The sequence below is a fragment of the Mus musculus genome, chromosome 17 (assembly GCF_000001635.26).
Source record: "Mus musculus strain C57BL/6J chromosome 17, GRCm38.p6 C57BL/6J".
NCBI lineage: Eukaryota > Metazoa > Chordata > Mammalia > Rodentia > Muridae > Mus > Mus musculus.
The window spans coordinates 6,304,861-6,325,112 of NC_000083.6; the positions used below are offsets into that span (position 1 = coordinate 6,304,861).

Below are 20,252 nucleotides of genomic sequence, written 5' to 3' on the forward strand. Positions count from 1 at the left end.
AGTTGACCCTAAGAGGGAGACCATGAGGTGAGTTCCAGGATAGCTGTCGGTATGACGGCAGAGAGGCAGCCAAGGGCTAAAAGATGGTGGCTGTAGTGACTTACGCATGAGCACCCACATAAAATGCCAGGTTCTGAGCCGGGTGTGGTCATATATGCCTTTAATCCCAGCACTTAGGAAACAGAAGCAGGTGGATCTTCATGAGTTCAAGGCCAGCCAAGGCTACATAGTGAGACCCTGACTCATAAAACAGCACAAGCCAGACCCCGTGGTGCATGCCTGTAACCCCAGCACTGGGGAGGTGGGAACAGAAGGCTTCTAGGCCTCCCAGGCAGCCACCCCAGCAGAATCAGTGAGCTCCAGGTCCTGTGAGAAACCCTGTCTCAAACCCTGAGGAGGTGAGCCATTGAGGAAGACACCGATGTTGACCTCTGACTTCCACACGCATGTGCATGTACAGAGAAGAGCTGCCAGAGTGGCCGAGGGTCACAGGTCTCTTTTGCCACAGGAGTGACTATGAAGAAATGCCCCTGCAGAACGGCCAGGCCATCCGTGCCAAGTGCAGGGAAGAGTCGGACAGTGACTGAGCCCCGGGCAGCAGATGGGACAGCAGGGGGCCAGAGGCCTGCCTGAGTGACACATTCTGGCCCCTTCTATCTGTTTGTGTCTGGACTCCTCTGTAAGCAAAGGTTTCCTGTTCCTTATTTGTTTACATATTTTTAAAAGAAAACCCAAATGGATTGAAATGTGGGGCGGAGTTTGCTTTGGGGGCAGCCCCACTCTTTAAGAAGAGGGGCTGCCTGGTAGAGAATTCAAAGGCATATCCTGTACACCGACATCAGGTGCGATGGAGCCCGTATGCAGTCATGAGGAGAAGTTACCCATTTTTAATAAAAAGAATTATGTACTTTTTCTTTCCTTTTAAAAAAGCAATTGAGTCTGTGGGAGGCCTGACGATCAAGGTCCCAGCGTGGCAGTGATGACTCTCTCCTCTCTGTGGCACCGTTCTTGAGTGCCCTACCCTCAAGGGAAGTCTAAGCTGTGCCCGCCTCAGGTGGGCGGTCTGCCTCCCTCTTCTCCAGCACATGATGGGGTCAGTATGCTCACTCAGGCATCTGCTGTGAGACTTTGATTGGGTTTGATGAGCCACATTCAATAGCATCTTCAGGAATGGCAAGTGGCCAGGTTCCCGTCCATCATTGCCACCCCCCACCCCCAGCAGAATTGCCATCCAAGTTGAGTCCAGAGTGGGCTGATAGCCTGGAGGAAGCCCAGGCAGCTACAGGCCAGTAGCGCTGTGGGCAAGGTCCTGTGTCATGGTGCTTTTCAAGGGTCTGTGTACAGTTAGGATTGGGTCTCCCTGTGCTGGAGGTGGAAAACGAGGAGGCCCTTCCGACCAAAATTTCTTCATCTTCACTGAGTGTGAACCCCCCGGAGAGCTCTATTATTATTTTTTTTAAATCAAAGCTACATAAAATACAACTGTATTAGAAATACTTTATTGCCAGAAAGACTTTCTGTTTTAATTAGGAACTAAAGTAAAGAGAAAGTAAGACATTTTGAATGGCTATAGAGACAGCTGCAGATGAAGGGAGTCCCCCCAAGGTTGTTCTGGGTTTGGAGTGTGGCTCTGTGGAAAACGGATGTCACCCACACTGAAGTTCAGCATTGGAAGTCCTCAGGGCCACCGCCTTCCTTCCCGCTCCTCAGTTTCCCCACACAGCGTCTCTGCGAACACCTGGTAAAGGTAGCATCCTGCCTGCCTCTGTCTTGGCAAATCCAGAGGCCCAGTTCCGGTAGATCCCTCTTCTGTTCCCTTCGTCTGTGCACCGACTCAGATTTCCGCTCTGAGCTGCAGGTTACTGTCCGTGTGGGCCCGACTCCAGGGTGGAAGACGTTCTTCAGTCTGCCTGTCTTCTTAAACTTCATACTTTAATATGGATTCCATGTGCATTTTTTTTAAAAACAAAACAACTTGTAACTATGAACATTGGAATGGAAACTCACTGCGAGGGTAACGGGTTTACATGAGTTTGCACTTGCTGTGATCACTGAGTCTGTTGGGGAAGATACCAGAATATCTTATGTTACCAGCCCTTCCCTTCCAGTGGAGCCCTGCAGCTGCCATCTTATGGACGCTGACTCGTACTGATCCCAAGATGTTCGAATATGTGAGAGTTTACATGTCTTCATCATTATAAATAAGTCTCCATGGTTTATAACACTATGTATCAGTCAGTGTAAGATATTTTAAGCATTTAGGTACAGACTTCAGAACTTTTAAAAACTGCCCTATAGAATAATTATAAACTGATCCTAGTGTCCGTAAAACTAAGGGAATATTTTTTTTGCTGTTGAAATATGAATTATAAAGCAGCACTCCTAGGGTCGTGTGCATCCTGTATTAGATGCTGTGCAAAGCTCTGCTTACAGAACTAAGACTTCAGTGTGTAGGCAGCAGCTCAGGGGTGAGCTTAAAACACTAAACTCCGCCAGGACTTTTGATAGTCACCAGAAGACTGTTCTGTTCTGAGGGGATTAAAATTTTGTAAACTTAAATTATAAGTTCAAAGGGCTGACTTAGTTCTTTCAGGGTAACGGTTTGAATCCTCCTGTCTTTGGGGTATTTTTTATATTGGTCCAATCCAGGGGAACCTGGAAGGTGACGGCTCCCAGATTCCCGGTGAGAGCTTCATTTTCCCTGTGGGTAGTAAATCTGCGTGATTTATTGTCATTCATGGCAGCAGTGATTCGGTGCCTTCAAGCCCCATCGAAAGGCTAGAGAAGAGGGTATGTAAACTTACATCCGAGGCTCGTGAGGCGCTTGCTCTCTGTACAGTTAGACTGAAGTAAGCTTAGGTATGTAAAGCCATCCTGCAGATGGGCAGTTTATAAAGCAAATCTCGCCAGCCTCAAGTGCTGAACCATTGAAGGCACAGTTAGGATGAACAGGTTCAAATATGGTTACTAATCTTTATAGGAAAAACACAAGCACCCACAAAAGAGAGAACTAAGTCCCTCCATGAGGAACAGATATGAGGCTTGATATGTATTGTATATTTGAGCGTTTGCCTTAGTGATTACATTTTTGGGGGTTGGGGGAGATGTGGCTCTTTTTTTTTTTTTTTTTTTTCAGGCCAAAGGAAAATGGATGTCGTCAGAAGCCTTGCTGAATGTTTCTCTTGGTGGCTCGGGTGCTGCTAGGTGCTACCATTCTGTGATCTGTCCTGTGACACAGAACAGGTTAATTCCATTGTATGACAGAGGGATTTTCTGCTCCTGAAAACTACCTTTTTACAAATGTCTGTAAATATCTGTTAAATAAAAACACTAACCTCTAAGTCCAGAAGGAACACCGTTTGACCATCAGTGCACCACTGTTGTCTGAGCAGTCAGTCAAGGAATAAATGCTTATTTATGAAAAACTCAATAAAAGTCACATTTTGAGATTTTGTATGAGACTTTTTGTTGCTGTGACCGAAATCTGATGAAAAACCTCACAGGAGAGAGTCACTTTAGCTCACCGGTCCATGGCTGGCTCCCTCCACCATGAGCCCGGGATGAGGAACACAGTGCCTACAGAGTGTGGCCAAGTCACTCACCTCCTGGTAGCCAGGACTCAAAGCAGAATGACGGGAAGGGGCCAGAACAAGGCAGAGACCCTCAACCACTAGGGATACTTGCTGTATCCTGCTTCCTTCAGCACGCTCCACCTCCAAGTTCCCAGATCCTCCCCAAATGTCACTGCCAGATGAAGAGCAAGTGTTTGACACACACCTTGTCTTAGGGTTTTGTAGTCTTTTCTCTCTCAGCCCGAGTTGCCATCTCTGCTGAACCATTCGTTGCAAGCTGCAGGCCGGCCGCAACAGGGTTTTACTGCTGTGAACAGACACCATGACCAAGGCAACTCTTATAAGGACAACATTTAATTGGGGCTGGCTTACAGGCTCAGAGGTTCAGTCCATTATCATCAAGGCAGGAGCATGGCAGCATCCAAGCAGGCATGGTGCAAGCAGAGCTGAAAGTTCTACATCTTCATCTGAAGGCTGCTAGCAGAATACTGGCTTCTAGGCAGCTAGAATGAGGGTCTTAAAGCCCACACCCACAGTGACACACCTTCTAACAGTGCCACTCCCTGGGCCAGGCATATTCAAACCATCACACACCGATGGGGGACATTTCTCATCCATAACAAACCTTATCAGCTTCATTCTGACACTGTCTCTTGTTCACCGATGTTAATATATTTCTAATTTTTAATTCTTTATGTATTACTAGCTTTTTATATGAATGCTTTAGAAAGAAGACCACAGCAAGGCTCTTCAGCCAGGGATATCGGGGAGACAGGTCAGTGGGTTAAATGCTTGCTTTGTGAGAATGAGGGCCCAAGTTTAGAGCTGCAGCATCCATGTAAAAGCGGGCACAGTGGTGTGTGTCTGTAACCCCAGGGCTGGGAAAACGGAGCAGAGACAGGTGTGTCCCACTGTTTTGGTGGCCAGCAAATTTAGCTCAAACATTGTGCTCCAGGTTCAGTGAGAGACCCCATCTCAGGAAATATGCTGGAACTGGGCACACACAAGACCATGCATGAGTGTGCACTCCTTCAGACATACACACAGCAAGTGGCAATGCCAATCATAGTGTCTTAGGTGGCCCACAAGGAGCACCCTAGAGCGGTCAACAGACAACCTAGTCTGTTGGGGTCCCTTCTCACTAGGATTTATGACTTGAAATTAACTGGATAAACTGTGGGCCCTTTGTGATACCCAAGCTAAGCATTGTTAAGGACACAGCAATCCTGAAACCATTCTGTAAGCTGTAAAATTCTAAATATGTAGCTGCTGCTGCTACTAAAATGCCAAAGCCTAGGTCCGAAAGCAGCAGGCGAACTGCGCTGGGCCAAGCAGACATAGGTCGGAGCTCATGGCTTGCACAACCGTCACGTCCAGGAAGCAGGGACTAGGAATGTAGGATTGCAGCATGGCTAGGTTCCTGTCCTACAGGTGAAGTGGCCTATTCCCGTCCTGGAGGACCAAGGCGTTCGTTCATCTCGCCCTCTACTGAGAGGGCAGACATGTTTGCCAGATTGCTAGGGTAAGCTTTCCTCCTGTTCTTTTTGCTTCCTGGTTTGTGCCACCTGAGGCTGGCAGTGAGTGCAACGAAAGTAAACTGGTGGGCCAGTGAGCTGGTACAGCAGGTAGAGGGGTTTGCCACCAACCCTGACTACCTAAGTTCATTCCTGGGACCCAGTGGTGGAGAAAGAGCCAAGTCCCACAAACTGCCTTTGACCTCTGAACTCCACAGGTGTGCCATGGGACGCATGCTTACTCGCTCTCACACACGAATGTAATTAAAAAATTAAACAGAGCTAAACTGATGTAGCCCATTTCCCCAGACATGGGCCACTTTTCTAGATCTCTGCGTGCGGCCACATGTCACAAGTGCCTAGCCCGCCCCTGAGGTCTGTGGCCTCTCTCCAGCTCTGCCAATGTCAGCAGGTTTCGCCATCACAGTAAGAAACAGGCCCGCGGCTTCAAGCATGACCTGCAAAGCTGGCTGTGCACTGTCCTGAGACCAGCAGCTCAGGTATACTCGATGTCAGCATGCAGAAGGCTAAAAGCAACCTTCTCCCTTCTCAAACTCATTCTCGGGTGATGCTCCGGGCTACAAGGAACACAAAAACTTTAATTTTGAATAATTTATTATTCTAAGAAAGAATAAAGTATGGAAAGTTAGTGTATCTGAATCATTTCAGAAAGTAGAGCTGTTTCCACCAGCAGACTTGAGTTTTTAGCACCTTGGAGAAGACAGTTAAGACAAGTGGTACTGCCTGGCTCAGATGACAGGTGGCTGCTAATCTGGCTGAAGTCATGTGGTTCCTGTGACTGGGGAGTCATTTGGTTTTTTGAGAGTGCCACAGAACAACTTAGGAGGAAGGGGTTTGCCCAACATAGCTGGTGGTTAAGATGGACTGGAAATGCTGGGATCACGAGGCTGAGGCTGGCAAGGTGGTCAGATGGACAGTCCGAAGGTACTGACGATGCAGTACATGGTCTTGTTCTCCCATCGGACTGTGCAGCTTCCTGTGGGGGACACAGACAGGCACAGGAAATGAGGCAGCCCAGGAGATTCGGGTCCCACCATGCCAGCACTGCACTGCATGCCTGACATACAGAGAGGGACTTTACTGCCTAACTTTACTTATAAATGGGCAAGTGCCCCCAGAATGTTTTGAGATTTTGTTTGTTTTTAGATAGGGCCTCAAACTCACAGAGATGGCATGTGCACCAATCTACAGGCAATGGTGACTTACAGAATTGCATCGACGTTGAAACATCTAAGTGTGCGCTTCAAAATACTGCTTAGCGCTGCAGATCACCAAAAATGGAGCTATGGGCAAAATAACATTGCCTAGGAAGGTGAGAGTCCTACCGTCTGTGGAGCTGTCCCAGAAGCAGGAACTTGCGGAGTGTAACCCAGCACCGTTCTTCTGCATGATCACACAGGTCACTTAAATTAAACAAACGTGTTAGAAAAAGTCACAATATAAGGGGCAGACTGTGCTGTCTCACTTTGACAAACTACCTATTTCCTTTCTTTTAACATGTTCTCAACATGTCTGATCACACATCCTATGAACTCTTCTTTGACATAATCCCTAAGACACTGGCATTAGCCTGACATGCAAAGCACATGGTACATTCACTACACAAGGGACCTGGTCCTGGAGAAACTTTCTTGGAAGTTCGACAACCAATTGCTAAGTGACCTTTCTTCCAGCACCAGACACACCTCAGATCAGCATTTAGAGAACCTCTATCAAAATACACAAGATGAAAATCCATTACCAATGTATTTAAATGGTCTCCCCAGTTTGGTGAGTTGGCTCAAAGTCTGTTCTAGGACATTAGTGGTCCACTGGTTGACTTTGCTGTGCTGGTAGGCATTACCACCGATGGCGCTTTCTATAGCCTAGGGGGGAAAAAGTACAAGAGGTCATGGAGAGAACCCACTCACCGGTCCGACATGGCCCATGGCCCTCCCAGGAACTAAAGACAGAACTCTCAGGAGATGCGAGCTTCTGCTCAGTCAAGGGCTCCTCTACCTGTGTGGCTTCTGCTAAGCAGCACTGACTGCATCCCATGTCGAGGAGCTTTACACGGCCTGAAGATGTGTGTTCTACAGAGCCTGTCAGCTGGGCTCCACAGTTCCACTGAACAATGGACTGAATAGTCATGCTGCTCTTCATTTCTAACAGTCAACACGTTTTCTTATTGAGGCAGAAAAAATATTTTGCCAGTTTCTTACACATATACTAGTCATTTTTAGCCAAGCCATAAAACATACATGTGTGTGTTAGATGACATTTTATTGGGTGTTGGCACAACCTGACCAGTCTTGTAGTACTTGTGGCCTCGTTGTGTGGGTTTTGTCGTATCACACTTTCTAGATAACTGAACCTTTAACACTGGAAGCTGGAGCTTACAGCAGCAGCGTTCCCCCTGAGTCCCAGGGCTCCTGGATAGCACAGCTCACTGCCCTGTCCCTCTAATATCAGTGACACCCTGTGTCTTTCTCCAGCATCCTCTCTCCCAGATGCCAGTGTGGCTCTCAACAGCTCCCTCCCCACCCCTGCTAACCTGCTGGAAGCCTAGAAAAGGTTTCATGATTCCCTACAGACAAGGCAGACACAGGTCCAGGGGCCCTCACTGCACACGGTGGAGGAGTGGGCCACACACTCCACGCTGAGGGCAGCGACAGCGTCTGAGGGATGCACCATGGTTTCCACCTCCAGACTTGGGGCTCGGATCCAGCTCCTCTGTCCCGCCTGCCCACTCGAGGCTGAGAGCACACTGTGGGCTCAAGACTGGCTTTAGTAAAGGTAAGGCTAGACACAGAGACTGTCAATAGAGGAAGAGCAACCCCCTCTGTGCGCTATGAAGTCCAGTGTTTAGGGAGAAAGGAAAACTAATTTTGGACCTACTCATTCCAACTACCTAATACTTTTTTAAAAACAGCTTGAGGACAGAAAGAACCTACAGCCAGGGCAAAAATGCTGAGTCACCTCATGCGTCCCTATGGACTGCTGATGGCACTTCCAACCACCTGCTGCCTAGCAACGCAGGAAAAGTGGATGCAGAGACTGGAGGCAAAACTCAGCCCTAACAAACCCACTCTATTCCTGCCAGTTCTGGTTTAATCCACCACCTTTCTGCTTCCCACCTGTTCCACTGGAAACACTGCATGGAAGAAACAATAAAAGGCAAACTTACACTCCCTGCAAAGCACCAGAAAAGTCAAACTGGATGCTGAACAATGTACATAAAAGTGAGAAAATCATTTTGATTGTGAGTACTTCTCACAAAACAGAGTGTGGTTCTTTAACACTCTAGCATTATTGACTTCAATAATGGGCATCAAAAATCTTATATTGTAGTAGATCCAAAATTACTTCAGGGAACATCAAATAGGAAGAAGGGTTTATTCTAGCTCCCAGGCCATGATGGTGGGAGAGTCCTGGCAGTCGGGGTTTGAGGCAGCTGATCACAGCTGCAGTCAGGACTGCTGGGCTACGCACACTTTCTCCTTTGGCTTCAGATTGGGGCCCTCCCTGCCTGTGGAACAGTTCGTCCACATTCTGGGTGGGTCTTTACCTCAGCTAGCCTAATCTAGACAATTCTTCCTGGACATAAAGATGCGTGGTGACCAGCCACCTCACAGTCCTGCCACCGTGGTGGACTGTCTCCCTTCCAACGGTGAGCCAAAATAAACTTCCTCCCTAAGCTCTGCTGCGGTCACTCCCACGGTGTCCAATTCCCTGGGCCTGTCGTCCACCTTGTTTAAGAGAAGTACTATGATTGCTATCAATAATGTATTTTAAAATGTAAGAAAAACCTATGAATAACCCCGAGCTGTATCTCCAGGTCCTGAGTTATAGACGTTGTTAGATTTTCTCTGCAGTTGCTCTTCCTCACGAGCACTGGAGACATTTATGCGTGCATCATGAGTCTTCATGCTGCAAGGTTACGGAATCCGCCTCGACACTTTCTAACGCCACTTAAGACTTCTTGATTCAGGTTATATAATTTATGTAATATAGGAGTCATTTTACTTAGATATAAAGTAAAAATGTTTGAAATGTCAAAACACAGAAAGCTTAACAGCTCTTGAGATTTTTCCATTTTAATTCACATAGCGTTCTCCTTCATACATGCTATGCTGGCTCCTTTTCTGTCAGCCTGACACAAGCTCAAGTCACTGGCAGGAGGCAACCGCAATTATGAAACTGTAGTTGTAAGACATTTCCTCTTTCTTTTTTTTTTTTTAAAGATTTGTTTATTATTATATATAAGTACAATGTAGCTGACTTCTGAGCACCAGCAGAGGGCATCAGATCTCATTATGGGTGGTTGTGAGCCACCATGTGGTTGCTGAGATTTGAACTCATGACCTTCAGAAGATCAAGTCAGTGCTCTTACCCACTGAGCCACCTCGCCAGCCCCCTCCTCTTTCTTTTAAATAAAATTTTTAATGATTTATTTATTTATTTGCTTTATGTTGTGAGTCCACTGTAGCTGCCTTCAGACACACCAGAAGAGGACTTCTAATCCCATTACAGGCAGTTGTGAGCCACCATGTGGTTGTTGGAAATTGAACTCAGGACCTCTGGAAGAGTAGTCAGTGTTCTTAACCGCTAAGCCATCTCTCCAGCCCATAAGACATTTTCTTAATTAAGGATTGACTGGGAAGGGCCTGGCCTAGGGTGGGTTGTGCCATCCCTAGGCTTGTTGTCCTGGCTGAGCAAACCATGAGGAGCAAGCCAGTAAGCAGGACCGTCCATGGTCTCTGCATCAGCTCCTGCCTCCAGGTTCCTGCCCTGTTTGAATTCCTATCCTGACTTCCTTTGATGATGAACTGTGATGTGGAAGTGTGAGCTGAAGAAACTCTTCTTTGTTCCTCAAATTGCTGTGGTCATGGTGTTAAATCACAGTAATGGTAACTCCAAGACACATAGTACCAAACAAACGCCTGGAAAACAAGCCTGTTTCCTCTTACCTCCTTTACAATGCTGCTCACTTCATCAACAACAAATGCAGTCTGTTAAGGAAGAAAATGTAGGTAAGTTTGGTTTAAAAGAGCTTTCTGCAGAGCATCAATGAGCACACAGTGAGATACTGAACGTGACTTAGAAATCAGGCTGTCGACTGTGCAGATGAACCTCAGAGCCCAGAGGTGTGAAGCAGCTGAGTGTCACACTGCAAGCCAGGTGTCACTTCAAACTAGAATCCTGTCTCTCCTTCCCCTGCAGCTGGCTGTCAGCACCATTAGCCAGTGCAGGTGCCATATTCCGAGCCACTCCACTGCCATACAAAGCAGCTGAAGAAACATAAGTCATCATTGTAGAGATACTGACTAGGATGTTTAACACGTAAAAGGCTCATGTGTGCCCATCATTTTCTTAACCCCAATGAACTACTTCAGGATGAAGCATCAGCTGACTTGAGGGCTGCCAGCAGCAAGGTGATGCCCGAAGTAGTTTTCTTAGTCTCCTCTTAACATAATACTGGATTTGAGTGGGTGTGAGGGTTTCCTGAAAACATTGGCCAGGTACTAGCCTGCAGTATGCTTCTTACCTGAGAACAAATGAACTATTCCAAGTTCTGGGATAGCCTTAGCACTGGACAGGCCCTGGATCGGATAGCACAGCCTCCCTCGGCAGTCACTCAGTCCTGTTTTGCTACAGACTTCCCTTACTGCTGACCACAGTGGACCCTGCCCTGTTCCAGTATTGAGTATCACCCCTTCCTCTTCAGGAGAATGAGAATTGACCACCCAAAGCCATTTCCCTTGCTAGACCCTCTAAGAAGTCAGTTGGAAACAAAGCCGAAATCACTGAAATAGTGAAAATGTGGTGACTCTCCAGGGTAAGTCGACTGAAAGGCTCTTCCTAAGTGACTACAGTGATCCTAAGCCACAAAGCAAAGCCCTAGTGTCACTTCCCATACAGTCAGAGTAAGAACATAACAGAAGAGAAATTATATTGAAATCAGGGAGCACTGCCAGCTGCTACCAGAGAGGGAAATGAGCTGAGGGAAACCTGGGGAGCTAGAGGCAGGTAGAAAAGGCTCAGCTGAGAGGGCTGCTGGGTAAACAATGCAGAGTGGCCGTCCTCCTGCTGCTGACACTCCGTGTAAAACACAGATCACTGTCTGGACACTTCACTTCAGTCAGCCTACATGTACAAGCTGGAATTAGAACGCGGTTGTCAGGGCTACCTTTTCACATGGCCATTTCCTTCCTATAAAGTCTAGCTGGCTGTGACTACCATAAAAGCCAATCTTCAGCCATACATGAGATCGCTGTCTGGCCAAACATCCCCTGTGCTGCTGCTTCGGAATCGTGGCTTCAGAGTCTTTACTTGCGTTCCACCAACGTTCAAACAAAATGATCCTGACTGCCGAAAAGTGTGTTGGGAAAATAGACCAAAACTGAAAGATTCTGATAAATGCAAATGTCTTACTCTTTCCTCAGAATATCCTTAGTTGACACTTTAGAAATGTCAAAAGAGGAAGTTAGGGTTTTATTATTATTGTTTTTGACAAATTGTGTGGGATTTTATTGAGTTTCAACAAAGATTATTCAGGGAAAAAATGAGCAACTATTCTTTAACTGGCGTCCATTCAGCTGTTTCTCAAATGCGTGTTAGCACGAAGGGAAAAACATTTTGACAACATATCATCAAGGCGAGTGGCTAGGGTACTAAGAGGCATTACATTCTTCCCCCACAAGAATGAGAGATTCCGTTACTATCTTAAACTGAAATGAAATGTACCCAGTCGCTGTGGCCTGGGTGGGAGGGAGCGCCGCACTGAAGGACAAGGTGCGGCACCGAGACAAAGGCAGGTTCTGTTCGCACGTCTGTCCTTGGCAGACGGACAGTCTGGGCAGCAGACCCCCACTGCGGTCACCCGGAGCTGGCCCTGCGCGCCTGTGTCACTATACATGCCACAGCAGGATGCCTCCTTTCCCAACCTCGGTCCCGGCTGGGGTCTGCAGCAGTGCGGAAGGGGTGGAGTGATGTCATCCTCCCGACGCCGTGAACCCCACCGAGACACGAGCCCAGCGCCGTCTCCCCGGACCGCGGGCACCGCCCACGCGGGAAAGACGCAGAGTGGCCGCAGGGAACCGCCAACGTTCAAACAAAATGATCCTGACTGCCGAAAAGTGTGTTGGGAAAATAGACCAAAACTGAAAGATTCTGATAAATGCAAATGTCTTACTCTTCCCTCAGAATATCCTTAGTTGACACTTTAGAAATGTCAAAAGAGGAAGTGTTAGGGTTTTATTATTATTGTTTTTGACAAATTGTGTGGGATTTTTGACAAATTGTGTGTAGGCTCATCAGCCTCGGGCCAGGTGGCCGTGAGCAGAAGCTGTGTCTTCCCAGACCGGGCCCCGCCACACCCGGATCTCCGCCGCCACCCTCCCTCTCACGGCCCAACCCCAGGTTACCTCCTCGGAGGCCTGGAAGTCTTCCATCTTTAATGCCTGTCCTTCGCCCGCCGAGTAGAGTGGACTGCGCAGGCGCGGCCAGGCCACGCCCACTCCGCCCCGGCGCCAGGGACCCTGACCACTACCAATAACCACCCACGCTCTAGGGCCCCGCCCCTCCACCAAAGGCTCCTCCTACCACCGGCCCCTCCACTAGTGGCTCCGCCCACCCTTCGGCCCCGCCTGCTGCTCCTCTTCAGTCTCCAAGTAACAGGGCGTGTCTCTGAGCCCTCTGGGATGTGCTTTCCAAAGCAAACTGTCAGAACCACCTAACCTCTCTGGGTGTCATCTCTGCAGACAATTGGCAGCCTCTGCAAAGGCTGCGTATAAGCTTAGCTGGGGTTTCCTCCTGAGTGTGGTGTCTCCTCTAGAGACACAGACAGGAGTCCACCAAGACACAGGAAGCCGTTCGTATCAGAGCAGGCCTGTACTGATATCAGTACTGTATAATGTTCCCAAGATGGAACAGCCAAACATTCATCTACAGTGGAGCAGAGGAGTGCTCTGCATGAACTACGAAGTGAGAGATTCTGTGGTGATGAGCACTTTACAGCTGCACATGACAAGAACCTTCCAGGGTCAGCCTGAACAAGCTAGACAGACCACACCTGTTACCTGCACCATGGTCTAGCAAACTGGGCTAATCACTTGCACCCCATCTGAAGTATACGACGTTACAAGTCCTTGTGAGCATGTCTGTCTTCGCTGTTGCCATCGGTGGGAAGCACACTGGATTTAAAGCTATTTTTTTTTTTTGAAGAGATTCATGGAAAGCCAGCCACTCCTCTCCATGAATAAGAATGAGAAGCAATTCAAATGGCTACTATCCACCCCCACCCCCCGGATAGCAGTTAATTATAAAAAGAAGTGGTCTGGCCTCACCTTCAGGCTGACCTATAGTGGTGGTTGTCATCTCTGGCTGGGTACATCTCTGGGGGTAATCGTCACAGGAAACATCTTTGTGACAATGACAGCTAGTAGTTTCACTTTTCTGGTGTGATCCCATGGTGGAATTCAGTGCTTCCTCTAAACCCAGGGAGTTCGCAAAGGCTTGAACTTTAGCCAAGGATTTCAGCTCCCCTGCTTACAACCTTTCCACTTTCCCTTTCTTGGCAGGCAATAAATTGTCATCTCTCATCGGTGAGATGGTTGTCAGTCCTCTGAACACACGGCTGCAGCTTCCACGAAGGGCAGATTTTGTAACTGACAGGCACACAGCCACCGTTGGGAGACAAGTCATTAACAGTTGTGGTCCTTCCTTACCTTGTTAGAGAAAACTGTCAACGTATGAGATTAGTCTCTGGTCCTCCAGGGGATAAAAAAGGACCAGTGAGCTTTAGTTATTAATCACGCGTGAGGAAACAAAGATGGTGAGAGGAGAAGCTGCTAACAGTGTAGTAGCAAGTCCGCCTGCCAGTGAGGCAGACCCAGCAGCTGTAACTGTAACCAGAACATTCCAGCTGGGGCGCACAGGGATAGCCCACTGATTCACAGGCTCAGAGGAGCACCTGAGGATAGCTCAGTGACCTAATAAAATACTTCCCTGCTACGCAAGTCTCTGTGGTTCTCTGCAAAGTGCTTTGCCACATGAGACAGTTTAAAGTACCCTGCCGTCCACTTTCTCTCATGGCGGGGGACAGCTTTAATCACTGACCCTTTCTGACTGTGGCGAATTTGTCTTCAGAATCTAACTCAACTGACAAAGAGTCACTTGCTTGCCATAGGACAGGCAGCCAAACTGCTTATCCATTTCCCCCAGTAGCCCTAATCCCTTCACATTGCTGTTCTAATGCAATCTGTATTCGCTGGTGTGATGGGTAATGTTAGCTGTCAGCTTGACAGAATATAGAATCACCTGGAAGACAGGCCCCTGGACAAGCCTGTGGGGGCGGGGGCGGTGTGTTTTGGTTGTGTTGATGGAGGTCGGGACCTCTGTCCACTGTGGGCAGCACCATTCCCTAGTCTGTATGTTCATACTGTATGTCTGCTTTAAGTTCTTGGCACTTGGATTTCCCAGCAATCATGAACTATACCCCTAAACTGTGCACTAGAGCAAACCCTTCTCCCTTCAGCTGCCTTTCACAGGGTGTCTTTATTATCATGGCTGGTCTTGGTTTTATAGATCAAGGTTCAAATCAACCTGACCCTGCCTAAGATCATGATCTTATGGCTCCAGGCATGTTGTCCTCTTCCTCCCTCTTCTGTAACTTTCCTCCATGCTGCCCCATTCAGTGAGCATCTTATTCTTCTTAAAGTGTCTCCTGATGAGTCTTGCTTGCTTTCATGACAACATGAAATTCCTGGCTTCTGTAAGCTCCTTAATTTAGCCATGAGTCTTTCTTGCTCACTGACAAATCCCCCACATGTAAAACAGGCACAGGAGATCCTGGGTAGCAGCTGAATGTGAAGATAGGACGACCCAATTGCAGATTAACCACCTGAGTGACTTATTCTCTTTTCTGCTACCTGCCTGGGGATCTTGGTCTTATTTGCTGGATCCTTCACCAAAGCAATATTCTCAGCAGACATGGAACAGAGTGGCGAGGAGCATGTAGGAAAAGAGATGGGAGATTATCTTATTTCAACAATGCAATTTGAAATATCCGTGAGCTTCTTTACCTTCCAGATCTCCCAGGAGGCTTCATTGGTGGGATTATGGGGCTCACAGGGTCTCGGCACCACATCACTACATTTCAAGATGCTTTTAAAATTTATTATTATATGTGTGTGCATGTGTGTGTATGATGTCTGAATCCCTGGGACATGTATGCCACAGCATGTTTGTAGAGGTCAGAGGATAACTTTTGGAGTTGGTTCTCTCAAGACAGGGTTTCTCTGCGTAGCCCTGACTGTCCTGGAACTCACTCTGTAGACCAGGCTGGCCTCGAACTCAGAAATCCTCCTGCCTCTGCCTCCCCAGTGCTGGGATTAAAGGCGAGCACCACCACTGCCCTGGAGTTGGTTCTCTCCTTCTACCTTACATAGGTCCAAGGCCAACTCAGGCCACCATGCTCACAGAGCAAGGGATTTTACTGGCTCAGTCCCCTCGCTTGCCTACACTACATCTCTTTGTAAATTGGCCTTTCCATTCAGTAACAACTTTCATGGTCCTGATACTGCCCGAGGAAGCTGCTGAGCCTTTGAGAAGATTTACTTGTGACCCAACTTTTGGAGAACTGTGTAACTATGAGCTCAGCACATAGCTTGCCACTCTTTACCACCAACTGTGTAAACTGCTCAACGCCAGGCTCCGAACCTACAGAAATCTGGTCCAAGCTGTCCATTTCACGGATGAGGAAGCTTGAGATACAGCTCAGGTAACTTTCCCAGCTCACACAGCTGGTCAGTAACATAATCACCCAAGGTCTGCACTTCTGGACCCAGCAGAGTCCTTTCCCTACAGCTTAAGGCACTAGGTATTCAAGGCCTTTGACTGCAGGACACATTTCCTTACCAGAAAGCACAGCACAGGGAGGAAGGGAAAGGTGCCCTTCAGCAAGCATCCCAAGCATCCCCGGGCTCCACCTCCGCTCCTCCAATGCAGGTGAAGGGACAAGAGAGCTCAAATAAACCCACACCCACAGGTTCTCTGGACTCTCATATGTGGCCGCTACATGCATCTTCACTGAAAGAGTACGAGCTGGGGCTTGAGACCATGTACCCAGGTCAGAGTAGCCCAGCAGAAAGGCGAAGGACCGCCCCCGTTCTGATTAGCTTTGGTTTGTGTCGGGGAGGCAGAGAGGGGGAAGAGAAATCAGGGTTTGGCCAGGCCCGGTGGCAACAGCTAGGCAGCAGGAGTGGGAGAAAGGGGAGCATGAGGGAGGAGCCAAGCAGGAACGAAAGCCTGGTGCTCATAAGGCTAGCCTATCTGCTCAGGGTTCTAAGATGGAGAAGAACCCAGGACCCAGATGCATGGGGCCGCCTTGCACCCTGAATCGCGCGCGCCTCAGTCAGCATTCCTCGCCCTTCCCGAGGCTCAGCGTTCCGGGGCTAGGGCGCGGCGGTGTGGACAGAGAGCTGCGGCCCCTTGCGCCTACCTGTAGTAGCGATCATCCTTGAATGGCGCGAGGTCCTCCTTGAGCTCGCGGTACGCCTCCTGCAGCCGCCGGCACAGCTGCTTGAGGCCACTGCAGAGCGGCGGCTCGAACGCAGGGTACTCCGCGTCCATGCCCGCGCCGCGCTGCGCTCCGCCCTCGCAATCGCCGTCCTCGCCCCCTCTCCGCCGCCAGCTCCCGGCACCGGAGCCTTCGGCACGATTGGGCGGGACCGGTCAGGGGGAGGAGCAGAGGCTGGGAGCTGGGGAGGGGGCGCGCATAGAGGCGCCGGCTCCACCTCGCCACCCCAGGCCCGGGCTACCGCCCGCCCGTCTGCCAGGGAACCCACCCAGGAGTGGGAGATCAAGCACTAGATCGCCAGCCTCCCAGTGCCGTCCTCGCTGGGCCTGGTACCGAGGAGAGAAATTGGAAGAGAAATGAGGGAAACCGGCTTGAGGTCCGGCCCAGGGGCCTGTTTTGTAGGCAATGTTCAAGGCTGGGAGCGGGCAACCACGTTCAGCACCGCGGACAGATCCCAAGGCCCATTTCCCTTTTTGAGTACAAAACACAAAAAGCCTTTAAAACTAAATCCCTGGGGCTGAGAGATGGCTCAGCAGTTCAGAGCACTTGTTGCTCTTGCAAAGGACCTGCTCTCGGTTCCTAGCACCCACATGGTGGGTCACAGGTCCTAGTGATTCAACTCCCTTTTGACAGCCCCAGTCACTCATATGATGTACATACAGGGAAAAAGTTACATCTATGTATGTGTATCCATGTATGTATGTACATATGAATGTATGTACATATGAATGCATGTATGTGTATATATATGTGTGTATATATATATGTGTATATATACATATATGTGTGTGTGTGTGTATATATATATATATATATATATATATATATGTCATAATATTATTTTTAAGTATAATGAATGGGTTGTGTCCAAGAAAGGTGCCACTTCCTACTCTCCTTCCCCAAAAATACTGCCTGTGGAAAGAAGTCTCTCATCCCACAAGCCTAGTAGTGTGCACAATAAAAACTCACATGTGAGATTGCATCCCAAGAGAGTGGTGTGATCTCTTGTAAATCAAATATTAAGTGCAGAAACACTTATTCCGGAGAGTATTGCATTTTCACTGGGATCCGGGACAGGTTCCCATGAAAGATCAATCTTGGGTAACCTGTTAAAAATAGCCACTCATGTGTGTGTGTGTCCACAATTGAGTTTAAGTTTTAGAATATGAGTCTGTCTTGGTTTTGTTTCTTTTTTTTTTCTTTTTTAGATTTATTTATTTATTACATGTAAGTACACTGTAGCTGTCTTCAGACACTCCAGAAGAGGGAGTCAGATCTTATTAAGGGTGGTTGTGAGCCACCATGTGGTTGCTGGGATTTGAACTTCAGACCTTCGGAAAAGCAGTCGGATGCTCTTACCCACTGAGCCATCTCACCAGCCCTTGGTTTTGTTTCTATTGCTGTACAAAATGCCTTCACAAAAGCAACGTGGGGAAGGAAATGGTTTTTTAGCTCGAATTTCCAGGGTGCAGTCCATCATTTCGGGTGAGAAAAGTGGCAGGAGCTTGAGAAAGATGGTCACATGACATCCACTGGCAAGAAACAGATGAATGAAAGGACACAGGCGTGTTGTAATCAGCAGTTTCTCCATGCACACAGCTCAGGAACCTGGGCCCAGGGAATGGCACAATCCTTATCAGAAGCGTCTTTGCCCTTAGTTAACAGAGTCAAGGCCCTCACAGGCCAACTTAGATGAGTCTGTTCTCAGGTGGTTGTAGATTGTGCCAAGTTGACAAAGTCATCACTGTGGCCCTGGAACCTGGTTACTGAGATCTCAGGTGACTACAACCACCACTCATGTTACATAGTTTCAGGATTCCCATAGATGCACCCATTCTTCTTCATTTTTATCATTGGTTTTTATTTCTTCCCTCCTAAATCTTTTTTTTTTTTTTTTTTTTTTTTGGATAAAAAGATTTTATTCCTTTCAAGCACAAAGAAAATCAACAGGAATTTTAAAGGTCATTGATCAGAAAATGAACAAAACTTCTTAGAAACCTTTTCAATTAGCCAAAACAAGGTAAAGATAAAAGTTAAATTCTTTCAGCCTAAATATTTATCCATCTATATATCCCACTTTGTGAATAGGCTTTTGATTAAAAGAAGAAATGACATCAAACTACCCCCAAACATTTTATAAGAGGTACCACCATCTAGAAGTGACAAAAATAAATTAGTTTCCCCCATGATATTTAATCTCTAAAGCATAAAAAGCTATATAATATCTTATACAAATTAACCAGTGCTTTTACAAAAGTAAAGCAGTTTTGGACTACTAACAGTACACTGTACTTGTGGTGAAATATGAGGCACAAGAATATATGTATTAATTAGGCATTTTCCATCTACTCGGTCTCTATGGTCTTAATTCTTGGCAATATATAACTGGTGTGTACTCTGGTACATAAGTCATGAATTGTAGAGAACAAGAAGCAGTGTAGTATAGTAACAAGGTTTGTATTTGACAACGACCGCATTGCTGAACATGTTTCTTTTATGAACTTTGTGATTTGTGTTGCAGATGGTCACTTGTAGTAGATCCTTGACTTGACTCTTCAACATTCATGCTCTCTCCATCTGCAGTCTCTGCCATTTCTTCATCTTCATCATCATCATGTAGGTCTTTTGAAATTAACTGTCTGGCTAACTTAATATTGAGTCCTTCATTGTAATGAAGCTTCCTTTTCATTTCGAACTGCCGCTTCTTTTCTCGCTCCTCAGGGGAGAGGTCATTATCTTCCTCTCCACCACTTTCTTGCTCCCGAGTCCGATACTTTGGCTCTGAGCCTTCAGCAGCAGCTAATTTCTTAGCTAAGATATCTGGAGTCATGACTTCATTGCCTTCAGAATCACTATAGGCGTCTTCATCGTCACCTATCATATTGTGATATGGGGTGTTTGGCTCGTCTATTTTCATCAAGCCATAGTCTTTGTCAGCGGGATGATATGTTGTCAGGATGTTCATTTCATCCCACTTCTGAGACTTCTTACTCAGTTCCTCTTCCACGATCGGGCGGGACTGTTCGGCCGAGGGCACCACCGGAGGGGAAGCCGCAGAGGTCTTGTTCTTCAGGATTCCCTTGATGGGCTGGTGTGAGGCCTTCGAGGCCTCCATGGCCGGTCGCTCTGGCTGCCGGCTCATGGTCGCTGCTGGCCTGGGGTCCCGGAGGAGAAGGGATGGGCGCTGCAGAGACCCTCCAGGCAGCCCTGGAGCCCAGGCCAGGCTAAAGCAGCCGCACCCGCTGCCGCGGAAACCACGACCAGCGTCTCTGTCACGACACAATGACCGCAACGCAACAGCCGACGCTGCGCGGCAGGCGGCCCTTCGCCACTGGCAAAGTAGCCCACGGCCCGCAGAGGAGGCCGGCCTAGTCTCTTCCCTCCTAAATCTTACCTCTTTGATGGCTAGCAAGCCTCTTAGGCCTTGTACATCTTCCTGCATCTTAGGAATGACTGTTAAGAAGGTTCCACTGATATGGCTACTCGAGCTGTAAGAGAGGAATCTAGACGGGGCGAAAGAAGAAACGGAGCTAAGACAAATTGATTCTGATCAAAGCTCAAATTTTATTGTTGCGACACTAGTTA

At 47.9% G+C, this 20,252-nt stretch overlaps 2 protein-coding genes and 1 pseudogene across 10 annotated transcripts in view; 1 reads left to right on the plus strand and 2 right to left on the minus strand.

The window, feature by feature from the left end:
- Positions 1-3,454, plus strand: part of Tmem181a (transmembrane protein 181A) — a 51,589-nt gene extending 48,135 nt beyond the window's left edge. For 2 of the 8 annotated variants that reach the window (XM_030250141.1, XM_030250143.1), the window contains exon 17: positions 3,137-3,454. In XM_030250141.1, coding sequence (XP_030106001.1) covers positions 3,137-3,173 — 37 coding nt within the window. In that variant the 3' untranslated portion in view covers positions 3,174-3,454. Of the gene's footprint in view, positions 1-170 lie in introns of all 8 variants that reach the window. The other 6 variants (NM_001357884.1, NM_001033178.3, XR_876333.2 and 3 more) reach the window with 5 other exon arrangements.
- On the minus strand, positions 1,484-12,660 carry Dynlt1a (dynein light chain Tctex-type 1A). Of its 2 annotated transcripts, XR_003952069.1 has the most exons (6): positions 12,514-12,660; positions 10,057-10,098; positions 6,849-6,972; positions 6,433-6,510; positions 3,778-6,083; positions 1,484-1,738 (listed from the first exon to the last, which is right to left on the minus strand). XR_003952069.1 is itself a non-coding variant. In NM_001166629.2 (5 exons), exons 1-5 carry the CDS (start codon positions 12,538-12,540, stop codon positions 6,013-6,015), a joined length of 342 nt encoding a protein of 113 aa, NP_001160101.1. In that variant the 5' UTR covers positions 12,541-12,614; the 3' UTR covers positions 1,484-6,012. The 2 variants fall into 2 exon arrangements, 1 of the variants encoding a protein (NP_001160101.1); NM_001166629.2 differs by having other exon boundaries at positions 1,484-6,083; positions 12,514-12,614.
- Positions 18,570-20,040, minus strand: Ppp1r2-ps1 (protein phosphatase 1, regulatory inhibitor subunit 2, pseudogene 1; annotated as a pseudogene).